This window comes from Platichthys flesus, chromosome 9 (assembly GCF_949316205.1).
Source record: "Platichthys flesus chromosome 9, fPlaFle2.1, whole genome shotgun sequence".
NCBI lineage: Eukaryota > Metazoa > Chordata > Actinopteri > Pleuronectiformes > Pleuronectidae > Platichthys > Platichthys flesus.
In genome coordinates this window covers 12,021,962-12,036,005 of record NC_084953.1, presented here as the reverse complement: position 1 = coordinate 12,036,005, position 14,044 = coordinate 12,021,962, and the positions used below count along the sequence as shown (strand labels likewise).

General features: G+C 41.2%; 1 protein-coding gene across 2 annotated transcripts; it reads right to left on the bottom strand.

The window, feature by feature from the left end:
* Nucleotides 1–2,864: 2,864 nt before the first annotated feature.
* Nucleotides 2,865–13,276, bottom strand: mfn1b (mitofusin 1b). Of its 2 annotated transcripts, none has more exons than XM_062395559.1 (18): nt 13,148–13,276; nt 12,534–12,692; nt 12,294–12,429; nt 11,663–11,825; nt 10,736–10,860; nt 10,524–10,632; nt 9,744–9,851; nt 9,337–9,490; nt 8,962–9,029; nt 7,603–7,724; nt 7,070–7,196; nt 6,685–6,789; nt 6,479–6,581; nt 5,241–5,467; nt 4,910–5,089; nt 4,583–4,779; nt 4,156–4,290; nt 2,865–3,916 (listed from the first exon to the last, which is right to left on the bottom strand). In XM_062395559.1, the coding sequence occupies exons 2-18, from the start codon at nt 12,679–12,681 to the stop codon at nt 3,847–3,849; spliced, it is 2,277 nt and encodes a 758-aa protein (XP_062251543.1). In that variant the 5' UTR covers nt 12,682–12,692; nt 13,148–13,276; the 3' UTR covers nt 2,865–3,846. The 2 variants fall into 2 exon arrangements, with proteins under 2 accessions (XP_062251543.1, XP_062251542.1); XM_062395558.1 differs by having other exon boundaries at nt 12,534–12,729; nt 13,148–13,268.
* Between the last annotated feature and the right edge of the window lie 768 nt (nt 13,277–14,044).

The following is a 14,044-nucleotide window of genomic DNA, read 5'->3' as shown; positions in this document are numbered from 1 at the left end:
AATTAAAAATCACACATCTGATTTTCTAATGTTCCTACGATCAAAGAGTTGGACTGCTTATACCTGAAGATGGCTTTTTGTACCCCGAAATGTTATTGAGTTGCTTCTCAGACTCCAGTTTCTATTTCAGTCAGTGGACATCAGATGTTCATGTGTTCTCAGACGAGGTGACACAATGGCGGACTGACAGTTTGAACTTAAGGGGATAGTTTGACACTTTGGGAAATTTCTCATCAAAACTGTCTGCTTGATGAGATCCTGACCACTCTCGTATATATCTGTGAAGAATTTGGTACAAAGTGTTGAAAGCATTAAATGTTAGAAGATTTAAATTATGTGAAAATCGTTTCACTTTTACACGACATTGGGAAGAGAAACTCAAACCACCTTTTGGCCTCACATTTAAATATTTGTCGTCGATTTCTCAAACGGCTCATGTACGTGCAGACTTCTGAATGATTTGATCTAAAGAACTAAAATTTGATAATCCTCAATCAAGTTCTAAAGCATATTTTTTCTTTGTTGTTAATGAACGTTTATTTGGGATAGACATCGGAGATAATTGTATTTATATAAAGTTGAACATACACCAAATCTAAATGTGTCAAATGTGTCTGTTCATATTTTTTCCTTCACGCCAGTTTAGCTTCACTGTTTATTGGTAGAAAAAGCACCACAGATTATTGTTATCCCAAAAATAAATCAAAGAATTTTCACGAACGAAAGTTAATTATTCTAACGATATCTGAATTCGGGAGCTAGTAGGCACTTTTAAGAGCAAAATTAGCTTAAATACTTAGTCTCTGTGCTAAACTGAGCTAAGCTAGACAGTAGCGTGGCTTACAGGAAAGCATTACTCACCTCTCATCAATGCCAAAAAGCGAATCTCCCATTGTGTTCAACTATTCCTCTGCAGTCTCTGTAGTTTTACTTTCATATTCCGTCATTAACTGTGTGAACTTAAAAAAAAAATCACCATAGCCCTTACCAGGTAAACAAGGGGATCTTCTGCATAAGGACAGTGATATTCAGCCATGTCCTCGCTGTGTGCGTGTGTGTGTGTGTGTGCGTGTGCGTGTGTGTATTTCAGCAGTATTAACAGCTGGAACCTGGGATAGCAAGATAACACTTTGTGCCTGTGCAGTTCACTCATCTTAAGCAGTGCAGTAGACTCATTCATTAAAAAAAAAGAGGTGCTTGGCTTTGTTTATTATCACACGGGTGTTGTATTGACCTGGTTCAGACCCATCACTCCTCCACTGATCTGGAGCTGTCTGACGTTGCAACATGTGCCAACACTTCAATGCATTTAAAGTCTGAAGCACCACAACCTGAATCTGTGACTGGTTTTAATCCTCGTAACTTTAAAGCGTGTCTGGCTGTAGTGTTTTAGGGGATTTTTAGCGAGTTGCCCACAGTGCCAACGTTTAACGTGAAAGATGAGATGTGAAGTTGTCTTTGAGGCACAGGTTCAGGCAGTATTTTTAAAGACTATTTACATAATCCTCTGATTTAACAGCTGAATATGAAAAAATATATAGTTTTAAGTTTTACTGCATAAATTGTCAATATAGTAGGGGAAAAAAAATCTTTGGACACCTCACCACTTGAATTGGTTGCACCACATAACCACAGCACCATCACCAAAACAATGCACTGCCCTTTGACTCTAAAACCCACTGTTCTGACTTTTTCTTTTTTTGATTTTCTTTTAATTTATTGTTTCATGTTTTAAGCCAGTAAAGACCAGGGACTTGGTGCCATGATACTTCTCTTACAGTGCTATTGTGTGAAATTATAATCACTTGTTATGGAATAATTTTTATAGTCTTTTTCACACCAGACCTTTTTTTTGTATTTGTACAGTGGCTTGGTTATACTGATATGTTGCCATGAGTTATTGTAACCAATAAAAAAAAAAGCTTTTAACCAAGAGTACAAATCCTGGCTGGTTCTCTTTATCTAAATGTAGGAGGTGGTGAAAAATGTACATCAGAGACATTTCACTCAAGAACAAGAAGCGGATGGAATAAGTCCACTTATTTACATATCTGTTGCTTCTTAGATTAGTTCTGGACCAGCAGCTACTTTTATTGTTAACGTCATTTTGACACTGAGGATTCTGTCATTAAAGTCTACAAAAAAAACTTCATTTAAAAATAACTTGCGTTTTGTGTTTTTAAACCAAAAGCTGAACTGTATTTTATATCCAACAATGGACCATTTTATAAACCACTTTAGAACAAGTGTAAAATGTAATTAATATATGAAAAAGGAAGTGATCTGAATATCTAAATTGTTTGTCATAAAACTAAGTCCTAAACAGAAAAAGAAGTCCCTTAATCAGCATCCACACCAGTATTAAACGTGTACTTCTCAGGCCCGGGCCCCTTTGGTGGAAATCAGTTCAGTAGTTTTAGCGTAATCCTGCTAACAAGTGGAAACGGAACTCCTTGGTGGCGGCAATTTAAGCTTTTTGAAAAGTGGAAAAATGTGGGTGGAGCCGGTTGGCAGGTGAACTGCTGTCAGACAACAACCAGGCAGATCCCCCGTTTCAGCCAATCTGCAGCAAAATCCTATTTTCTTCTATTTTAAATTGTGCATTGTTTGGATCCAGGTTTAATCACCATCAGTCCTCTTCCTCCTCTGAGCTCTTGAATCGTTCCTGCCACCAACTCATCAGCGGAACAGTGAAACCCATTGAGAAATATGATTTTGGGCGGTTGCAGATTTGTCTATTAAAGCTCCAAACAAACTAAACAGGGACTCATTTGTAAAAAAGAGATGCTCCAATCGTGGTAAAAAAAAAACTCTTGGTTTGTTTAACACAGTTTTGAAAGTTGTTTGAATAAACACAAAACATCTTTTTTTATATTTTGGCAGATTTAATACAGTCTGGTAAATGTGGAGATATTTCAACACATTCAAGAAAAAAAGAGAACACTTTTTACAAACTGTTGACTTGTGTAATCGTCACTACAAGCCTGATATAAATAAAATAGGATCTTATAAAATGACTTTTTCCAAAGCTTTTTTTTCACTGTACATTTTAGTTTGATAGAAAATAGAACATGAACCAACAGCATGAACCAAGACATGCTTTGAATTTACTTGACCAGGATTTGTACTTTCCCTTCTGATTCAGAAAAATCTGTTCTCTTTCTTTATTAAATATATTTATTTTTCTTGCTACGATAGTCGATCATGTGCCTTAACAGAAACAATGTACAATTTGACACAGGCTTCATTTGCCTCACTAAGGTAAAAAAAAAAGGCATATTCACAGTTAGAAGCACGTTAGTGTCAAAAGATAGCACCCGATCTGTATTTTCAAGCAGACAGAGATTCTATCACGTCTTTGTGGAGCGTCAACGTGCACATCAGGTTTGTTTTACATTTCTCCAGCACCTGAAGCACCTGGCAGGCGGAGGATGAGGGAAAATACTGTCGTGACTGCACCCTCACCCTTCTCTCTCCGCTAAGAGGAACCACAGATCATTTTCATTGTCTATAAATCAGTTTTTTCATTAATCGATTAATCTTAAAAAACTCTGACCTGAATTAACATAACATTTTACAAATTAAACAAAAAAAAGGGGCAATGCCTTGACTTTTGAAAAACTGTTGCCCGATTGAATGATTAATATTTCACTGATTATGAAAATAGCCACTGGATTTACTTTCTCTTGACTGAACGATTAATCAAACTTATCAGTACCCGGGGCCCAGAGGATAACTGGTGTAGTGGGGCTGATGGGGGAGGACCAGGGGCGGTGAGGTGGCGCCTGCATGAGGAATGACTGGCTCATCTCGAAACCAGGTGTGGGCCGATGAAGAGGAGCGTCTTCACTGCGGGAGCTGCAGGTACTGGCTCGTGAACATCTCCAGCTGCCTCTCCAGGTCTGTGGCTTTGTGTCTGCAGAGGAAACAAACACGTCAAGTAAATCATGCAGTTTGTTGCAGGAAGTCGGGTGGAGTATTGCTGGACTCTACGTACTAGAGAATAATAAATAAGCTTTGGGAGAAACTCCAACTACTGAGGAGGATCGGGTTAGTCTGACCCGGGTGTGGATGGAGAATTTGTTGATTGTTTTATGAAAGTAAAATCATTCATATAAATCCCCCCCCCCCAACAAGAGAAGGAGCTGCACAAACCGCAGGCTCTTCGAGTGGCTCAGGACAGTCTCCAGCTGATCTATCTTGACTGTCAGTTGGCGGATTTCTGCCTCCAGCTCTCTTTGCGTCTGCTCCACCTGCTGACAGAGCCGTGCAAAGGTCGTAGTCATCTCCCTGGCAACAAAGAGGGCACACTGGTTATTTATTTAGCCCCACAGTGGAGGGGAAGGCTCGGTGGGGACATGGCTGTGCAGAGTCAGGCTTTGTCAGTAGCTTATCAACCAGGAGATTGAGGAAGGGTTCAGAGAAATTAGTATTTGCAACGTAACCTTAAACATTTTGGTGATGATGTATGTAAAAGGAATAACAGACTGAAATCGTAATCTTAAATTGGGCCAGTGGTATCGTTTTACTTATTAAATACAGGACTGCCTAAATGAACAGCAGATGCAGCATCAGGACTTACTTTTGGACCTGGTGGCTGCAGCTGCTACTAGTGAAGCTGACAATGAGCTGCAGCTTCTCTGTAGCATAGTCCACAAACTGGCGCTTCAGCGTGCGCTCCTTTGCCTTCGTCGTCCAGGTGAGTCTCTCGTACAGGTACAACAAGCCGTACAGCGAGGTCGAGAGGGCGATCAGCCTCCAGCCAACTGTTCTCCACACCTTAGGGAAAACAGACAGACAGAGGCTGAGGTCGCACTCACAGGTGAAAACACGTGGATTAACAATGGATGGTTTTCAATGTCAAGTGTTTGCGTCCACCAAGTACAAAACAAGTGAGGAAACCACATACCACTCCTCCAACAATGATAACGCTCATTGAAGTGCGGGAGGTGAGGGAGGCCACATTTGTTGCCACGGCTACCATCAGGTCCTCCTGGGTCATCAGGGCTGTCTCGTTGTTTGCTTGCGATGCTATGGAGGGCGGTCCTGAGGTAGGAGTCATGGCCACGGGAAGTGCTGGTCGAGAGCCCTGAGGGATAAGATGCATGGTTTAGAAATCAGACACATCCTCTGTGTGGTGTTTTTAAAGTCAAACGGGCCACATCAATCACCAGGAAGTTTAATTCTTCCTCACCCTCGAAGCCAAAGTAACCAACTCTATTCTGAAGTCCCCTCCGTACCTGTAGGTTCTGATCCACCAGTCTGAGGGCTTTCTGTGCATTGACAGATCCCAGGAAGCGGTGGACCAACGCTGTCCAGCCCAACGTAAACTGAAACTCAATGTTCTCCTGGAAGTCACTGCAGAGTGTGGCACAGTTGAGGTCGTAACATAGGTCAAACTTCCTGCTGGGTACCAGCATGTTGATTTGGCTCTGGGCCGTAGAGGGGAGCAGAGGGATCATGCTCTCTGGAGAGAGGAAGGAGAAAGAGAATTACACAAACAGGAATCACTGGAACTTCTGTAGCTTAGATTGTATTTTAAACGTGTAATGACACACAGGTAACAACACACAGTGACAGAAACAACATCACAACATTATCATTGTGGTCTCTGCTGTTCCTCATCTCTCCTCAGGGATCAAACGACAACAAAATATCACACCACAATATCACAACAGCAGCTGAAGCCTTTTCATCAGAGGGCACATTAACACCTTTTCAACATCACTGTCACAGTGACGCATTTGTAGCAGGATGGGGTCTGGGATGATAGCATTCAGTGAGGAGGGTAAATATAACAGAGAGCCGGGTGTCACAGATCATAGCCCGAGAGACCAAAGGGTTTAGCTAAGTTTAACAACAGTTACACCAGAGTCTGAATAAGCGACTGCAATCACTTTCTATGAAAACATAATATATGTCTTAGCTGGGTGCGAATGTGGGGATCTGGGGGGGACTAGACTAGGTAAGTCTCAAGACATACCTAGTCTAGTCTTAGACATACGTCTGCAAGGTTTTGAGTAAAAATATATTCCTGATAACAAACCACACAGTTTGTTGATCAGATATTTGCCTTCTGCAGTTTATTTCTGAACCAGTATTTTTAAGCAGGAGGAAGCTTAATCCTCTACAAGTGGTTTCTGTTCATTTGACTTGGATCATGAAGAGGTGAAGGACTCAGTGCAAACGAGAAACAGATTTTTCCCACACAACTGCAGACCCTCTATTGGAAGCTTAAGCCATTTTCAGATATGCAATCCGGAAAAGGCCTGGAGATTTTCCAGAGTTTGCCTTTAACATATGAGGAACACAGCTCGATTTAACCCATGTGTCCATTCAGCAAAGATAATTCCCTTCTACTGGCACAGCAGCACTGAGAATAAGGCTTACCTCAGTTATATGAGCGTGAATTGAACTATTTGTTCACTGACAATGTGACTCAAAGGTGGACCCGTGATTTTGTTCGCAGTTAAATTACCCATCATGTATTTCTGAGAAAACTGGACAGATGCATTCACGGCGTCGGAGCAGCGGTAGGCCAGGTTCTTGCCCATTCCCTCCTCCACATGAGCCAGCAGCTCCTGTCAACAGCAACAGGGATCAGAGTCACATGGAATACAGTCGATGAAAGAGAGCAGAGGATGGACAAGGAAAGGTGACAAATAAACCAGGGCGGCAACTTACAGACTTGTAGATTTTGAGGATTTGAGGTGAGGGGTGGAAGTCGGAGCGGAACTCATCTATGATCACGTGAAGACGGCAGATTTCCTCCCCCATTGCGCCGGACACCTGGATAAACCACAGTCAGAGTCATGAGTCTCCCACAGGAGCAGCCAGGCCTTCAGAGTATCGCTAGCAGCACCTAGCATCTCAAACAAGCTAAAGATACACCACAGACTTGATTTCTCTGATAGAACATCTACCGTTGCAATCACATTCTAGTGGGGATGTGGTAAAAAGGCTTTGTAAAAGGCTGCACAACTCCAGAGCCACAAGTTCAAACACAGTAGTGACATTGTGTGCACGTCAGAGGGTAAGAGACTCTCAAACTAGTTGTCACCTACGTTACCTTGGTTTCGACTTCTTCACTTATGGCTTTAATCTTTGTCTTGATGTCAGAAATCAGCAGGTTGAGTTGATTCTTGACGAACTCCAGTCGGTCAATCTGATACTCTCGGTCCTCCAGAGCCGCCACCCTGAAGCCCCGACCCACCAGCAGGAAGAAATGTCACAAATACAAACCAGCAATACAAATACACTTCAGCAAAAAAACTAAACACAGTAAGGTAAAGATACACATAGTTACTTTGAGAAAAAACATTTGAGAGCAATCCACTGACAGTTATAAAATCGAGTATCTGGAATTGATCCTATAAAATCTTATTTTAACACAAAAAGTTAAATTCATAGTAGTGACCAAAGTTTTGTTGAATCCATAATTCACCCCAGATTCATAGTTTACCTCAACAAGCCCTTCATTGCATTTACAAGAGAAGACAACATCAGTTTGACATTATCATTGCAATCAGATTAGCATTAGCAATTCAACTCGAACAACACGCTCCAAACAACAAAAAATAATCCAAATGGGAGGATACTCACCTTTTCTCTGCCGCCTCGATGTTGATGTCGTCCATGATGCTCTGGACTTTTTCTGTGATCTGCTTGGCCCTGATAGTGTGCTGCTCAAACTTTGTTTTCACTGCTGACTGCGAGATACACTCCTGCGAGGCCATAACACACAAGTTACTGTGACGGTTACAGGGGCTGCGGCTGGACCGGGGGCGTTCCTTCACACGCCACCGGGGACAAACAGGACAAGACAGACACCTGCTACTTTTAACTCAGGAGAAGAAACGAAAAGGAAACTTAGGAGGGGAAAAGGAGAGCAGCAGGGTGTGCGTCTTGAGTCCCACAGCCCACAATCTGTTTTTAAGGTCACAGTAATGTGTTGTTGGAGCCACAGTGAAAATCAAAAACGCATAAAAAGAATACAACCAAGAAAGTAAATGACAGAAAAAACTATATAGGTAGGAATATTGTATCTCTTTGGGATGAGTTTTATCATGGTTTAGGGATCTTGAAGGTTGTTGTTTTATGAAAATTTGAATTCAAAAGCTGCTCTTTTTTTTGTAAATGGCCTTTAAAAAAAAACACAAACATATAAAACTAGCAACTACAATGTTATAATAATTTCCTTTTCCCACTTTCTCCCACTCATGGGCTGTCAAGACTGTTTTTCATGGTTATGATCCACTTTTTTGCTCTTTAAAAACAGAAGCCACTAAAGTCAATGATCATTTAGGGTTCTAACTCAAATGTCGTAGGGACAAATTCAGTTTCTCCAAGTTAAAAGCAACAAAACACAGAAACACAAAGAAAACTCAACAGGTGGTACAGTTCAGACAGAACTAAATCAAAATGGAACAAAAGCAAACGGATGTCTCGCCGAAGTGAATCTAGACTTCAGCAATGAAGACGCAGGTTGATGGAAAAGGCACAGTGACTGGTCTACATGGCCTTTGGGGGCAGCCGGCCGGAAACTGTGCGGTGAATGGTGAAACCTCACGAGTAGTTAATGTGCCAGCGGTTGACTGGTCAGGTAAGTGGTCACTGTTAGGAGACTAACTCCTGTAGCTATGTCTTTGAATGCATAATAACCTCAAACAGAACAGAGCCTGGAGTGAATGAATGAAAAATACCCTCCTCTACTCTGTCCTGTACTAACTCACTCTAACCAGCATTGACCAGGCATCAACCTGAGTGAACTTCTTTCAGCTGAGCCTGGTCAATTGTGCAACCTGCTGTTTTTGACTAGACTCAAACCTTAGGCTCGAACCCGCTGAGACGTCTTTCTGGTACCAGATTAACAGTATCAGTGTTTTTATCAAATCTCATACATTTACATTGAACATTGTGTAATTTTCCTCCAGCTCTGTCTCCCTTGGGATTCCAACACACCTCAAACCTCCTCTCAAAGCACTGGAACTCCTTCAGTCTCTCCTGGAAGCCCTCAGCCAGAGCGCCACCTGTTGAATGAAATAAATATGTAATTACTTGCCGTCACTGCAAACTACAAAATATACATATAATACACATTTCGAATTACTAATTAGTGTTTCATTATCATTACCTGTTGCAAAGCAAAAGCGTGTGCCATTTTCTATCCATTAAACTAATTAAAAATTAAAAAGATAACATCATTTGACAGAATGTGGGCGATGGCAGAAAAGCCTGCATCCAAATTTCATATAGACTAAATATCCTGTTTATAAATTATATATAAACAAAAATTCAAGCCCTACACACAGAGCATCACCTTTCTGTTTTCCCCACCTGATTCGGGCATGCCCTGAGCACGTTGCATGCGAGAGTTGAGCACCTCTTTGGCGGAGACAAAGAAAATGCGGTCGGGAGCCTGCTCGCGGTCCACAACCTTCAACTCCTCCACCAGGAAGTTCACACAGCGGTCTGTGTGCTGCTTCCTCACCTGGAGCAAGAGAGTCACTTTCTTAGAGAGGCATTGGTGTTTGTAATTTAACCTTGTGGAAATCATATATGAGAAAAATAAAATAATAAAAGACAAATGTTCATTCATGTATATATTTAAATTGAATGTGTTTAGTTCAAACAAAGTATAAAAACAACACATTCCTTTTAAAACCCAAGAAATCTTAAAAATGATGACATGTTAAAACATATATTTGTTTCTGAAATGAGGTGGACACAGAGGGTTGACTCACATCCTCCATGTACTCCGGTTCATTTGCTGAGGCGTCCCAACGGTTGTTGAGAATGAAGATGTTCGGCTTTGACAGACGTTCATTAACTTTGTGGAAAAAGTGCTTTTCCTAGACGGGGGAAGAGCAAAAAGAGACGGAAACTCAAAATTATCTAATTTTCTCTTTGACAAGTTGAAATATTTCAATTAAAATCGAAATATGTTAGTTTTACATAATTTATTGTTGTTGTTCAGTACCCACACTTAATTCACAGTGTGCAATCACACTCCAGACAGCACTATATGAATTTGAATAAACCATAAATTGGGTGATTATGCAGGGATGCTATTATCCAGGAACATAAAATTAATTTGGTGAAGTTGGCATCACAACATGGATAAAAATATTAATTGTTTCCACAACCAGACAGAATTCAGGCTTTCTTACATTATGCCTGGAGTTTTATTTCTATTAAATCCCCCAGAGGGGAATGTGTGTTTGCCTTTAAGAGAAGCCGCGGGTTAAGGAGCTCTGTGATTGACTCTGGTTGCAGCTTCACTTTGCATGAATGCCTCAACAGACAGGAACAAGAGTGGAGCCTGTGTGAGAAAGACACCGGCAGCCACATTCCCTGCTCTGTAATCAGCTCAGCAGAGAACACGTCCACAATGGTCACATGTAAGCTGTTGCTTTAGTTCACATAAGTCACAAAACTGAAAGCTTACTTCGCTTGCTATGATTTAATAGTATAATTAGTAACAGTATATGAGTGGTCCTATTTCAGGACTTCAATCACATTACCGTGTTCATGAGAGTGGATTCAGAGTTGGCCACCAGCACGAACACATCAGCATCAAGACAGAACTTCTCAATCCAGGTGTCCAGTTGTGTTGTGACATCTGTCCCGGGGCTAATAGGTGTAAAAGAAGTTCAATAGAGAGTTGGAATGCAGGAGATCTTCATATTATATTAAGTAAAATGCAAATCTGGACACTAATGATGCATTCTGTTACCTGTCTACAAGCACCAGGTCATCTCGAAGCAGAGCACACTTGGTTTTTGGCCAGAAGACGCGCACGAGACAGCCTGCGTCCAGACTCTCGTCCATGTGGAGAGCGTGAGCCAGCTGGTTTACTGTCTGCAGAGGGGTTGGACACGGAACGCCGTCACAGAGGTTAATGTGATGACCAACATTATATGTTTTTTTTGGGCACAACGTTGATTTTGTTTGTTTTCACAATGTTTAAAATAACAGTTTTGATAGTAAAAATATTTATAGCATTATCCACTAGACTATTTCATTTTCAACACTAAAAAGAGAATTTGTGAAATAATAAATCAATAATAAAAAAATGTTTACAAACATATATCACTACCAGTATCCACTCAGATTTTACAGAAAATTGAATGACGACTTCAGTAGAAGTTGATTTCACAATAAAATACACGTTCATTTCTAACAGTATGGACAGGGAAGCACTGACTGAAAAAAATACTCGACAATCAAAAGCATGATTTAACTGCTTCTACTGAACCCATGTCCACCTCATTCAGTTCAGTGGGCGAGAGAGAGAAGTGAAGAGAGAGCAGCGTCTCCCACATCGGGCTCTCATGTCAGATACCTGACACCACGGTAAACATCATGCATAGCCGTCACGCGTCATATATGACAGCAGGTTCAAGTAGAAGTGGCTAAAGTCATACGTGTTTACTATATCCTCTCAAAAACAAATAAATACCTATTATTAAAGCTAATTCAACATGTTGAGGAATCAGAATTAAGATACGAGCTTGGTTATCAGGGTGAGTAATAAACCTATAAACTATAAGTACAACAACAAGTCCTCAACAAGCCTAAAAGAGGGGTCCTGTAGTTTTCAGTAGCTGAGAACATGTTGTCCCAGGGAATTTACATTTTTTTGACTCTAAATAATATTCACCTTGATGCTCTTTGCCTCATCGGAGCCCTCTGTCTTGAGGTAAGACATGTCTTCATCTGTGCCCTCCACACTCAGGAAGCAGTTAGTGGTGTGGCCAATCCCGCTGGGCAGCACGCGGTCCCTCAGCATGGCGTTGACCACTGTGCTTTTACCGTTACTTGTCCTAAGAGCAGACAAAACAGTCACAGAGATTAGCTTTACTCAGAATAATCATGAACAAATGATCAGGACTTCGGTATAATGTTCTTGTAAATGCAGCTACAGACAGTAAAACGTATCAATGCATTTTACTGCCTGCCTAGTCAGCCGTTTTCCTGTGTTAGTTTGTACTTTTCTAGTTATATGTATGAAATCTCTCAGGTTTTCTCAGTCTCACCATTTCACTTTCATATTCACGGCTCGGTGAACATCAGATTAAACTATGCAGCAGAACGTGTTTTAACAATAGAAAGTGAATAAGGTAGAAGAAACATCACATCCATTACACTAGTAAGATAATGGAAAATAAAAGTGAAAGCAAAACGGCTACGTTGACGTTTGGAGGGACTGGTTTAACTAACACAAGTGAAGTGTACATAAATGGAATTCTTGTTAAAAGACAGTTTTAGAATCGCATCCGAAAAGCATTTACCTGCCAAAAAAGGCCACTTTCATGTGCCTGCGGGCCAACACCTCCTTAATGATGGCAAGTTTGTCTGCATATCCCTGGATCTCCAACTTTTGATCCTCACTGGCGATGTCCTCCAAAGCTTTGTTCGCACAAGTTTCTGTTGAACAAACAACCTCAGCCATCATCATCCAAACACACTGCGAGAGCTGCCTGACAGATGCTGATAGGCCTGGCAAATACCATACACATCAAACCACTCACCTTCTACAAAGTCTGAGGTCTCTTTCACATAATCGAGTAGCTGTTGAAACACGTCGCCGATCTTCTTCTTGGCAACAACAAAGTGCTTGAGGGGAGAAAACTCCCCCCGAGCGGAGTCCGTCCTTCTGAGTGGAGGGGCTGCAGCCATGGTTCCTCAGTCTGGAGAGACGAGAGGGGTCAAAGAGGGCAAACACGGCTGCAACCGTGCAGATAAACAATACAGTCAAAAATGGCGGTCATAACATTGCACTTGTGGGTGGTTTGTGTTGAACACATAAATGCAGGTGCTCAACTTTTAGGGCACCTGGGATATTTAGGGAAAGCCGTGTCCCGTTAGCCGAGTTATCTAAGTGTGAGCGACAGAAGTCAGCACAAACACGTGATGCCAACACACAATACACGAACCACACACACAGTTAAAGACACACATTTGCATTTCAATGATTCATATTCATGACTAATAGGTGGAATTCCAGAGTTAATGGAGCGGACGCAGGCTCCCTACACAAGCTAGCTATCAGATTAAGCTAGCTACTTTATCCGCGGCTTCGCGGCAGCAAGCTAGCGTTAGCAGCGCATATAATGTAATAAAGATAAGAACACAATGTCCTCACCGCGGTCCTCAGACAGCCAGTGTCCTCTTCTCATAACACGCGTAGCAGCTAAACACACGGTGCCTCTCACTGCTGATGTGTTAGTATCAAGTGCTAACCTTGTGTTCGATTCCCACAACAGCCCCGCTGTCAGAGCAATTACTTTCCTGGAGCGAGTTTCAAGATAAAAGCTGTTTGACAGTGTTTGTGGATTTTGAATTGAACGTGTTTCATTGAGACTTGACATTGTCTCGTGCTGATTTGCATTATGCTTTAATAAAACGTCGTTTTTATCTTTACTCAACCGATTCACCATGGCCACCATAATAATTGTACAATTACACTTTCTTTACTGCTGAAATCTTTATTTTCCTTTGATTTTATTTTGAAAGTCTCTTCCTGGTATTTCCTGGTTAGCGTGACGCAGTGACAACATCCGATCAGGACAGAGGGGAGGAGACAAGGGCCGACACGATTGGCGGGCAGCAGCCAATCATTTAGCAGAGAATCCATCCAACCCCTGTCATGTCCTTTAATGTCCCTGAGAACTCAACTCAGTAGACAGATAGATAGATGGATAGATGGATAGATGGATGGATACATCTATCTATAGATAGATAGATAGATAGATAGATAGATAGATAGATAGATACAGGGACGTTTTTATATATATTACATTACATTACATTTCATTTAGCTGACGCTTTCATCCCAAGCGACTTACAATAAGTGCATTCAACCATGAGGGTACAAACCCAGAATAACAAGAATGAAGAATGAACAATTACTTCAAGAAAGCCAAACTACAAAGTGCATGAGTTAGTGCCATTTAAGTGATACTAAATTATTAGTTTAAACTTTTATTCAAAAGACATATAAAGAGAGAGAGACTAATGCTTTTAAGTATATAAATACAGA

Bases quoted from the DNA above. Each gene is read 5' to 3' on its own strand.
- mfn1b (XM_062395559.1), bottom strand. From the start codon at position 12,681: ATGGCTGCAGCCCCTCCACTCAGAAGGACGGACTCCGCTCGGGGGGAG. The intron at 6,582-6,684 runs GTAAGTTGCCGC...TGCTGTTGACAG, and splicing joins TCCTCAAAATCTACAAGTCT to GAGCTGCTGGCTCATGTGGA. The intron at 4,780-4,909 runs GTATGTGGTTTC...GTTTTCCCTAAG, and splicing joins TTATCATTGTTGGAGGAGTG to GTGTGGAGAACAGTTGGCTG.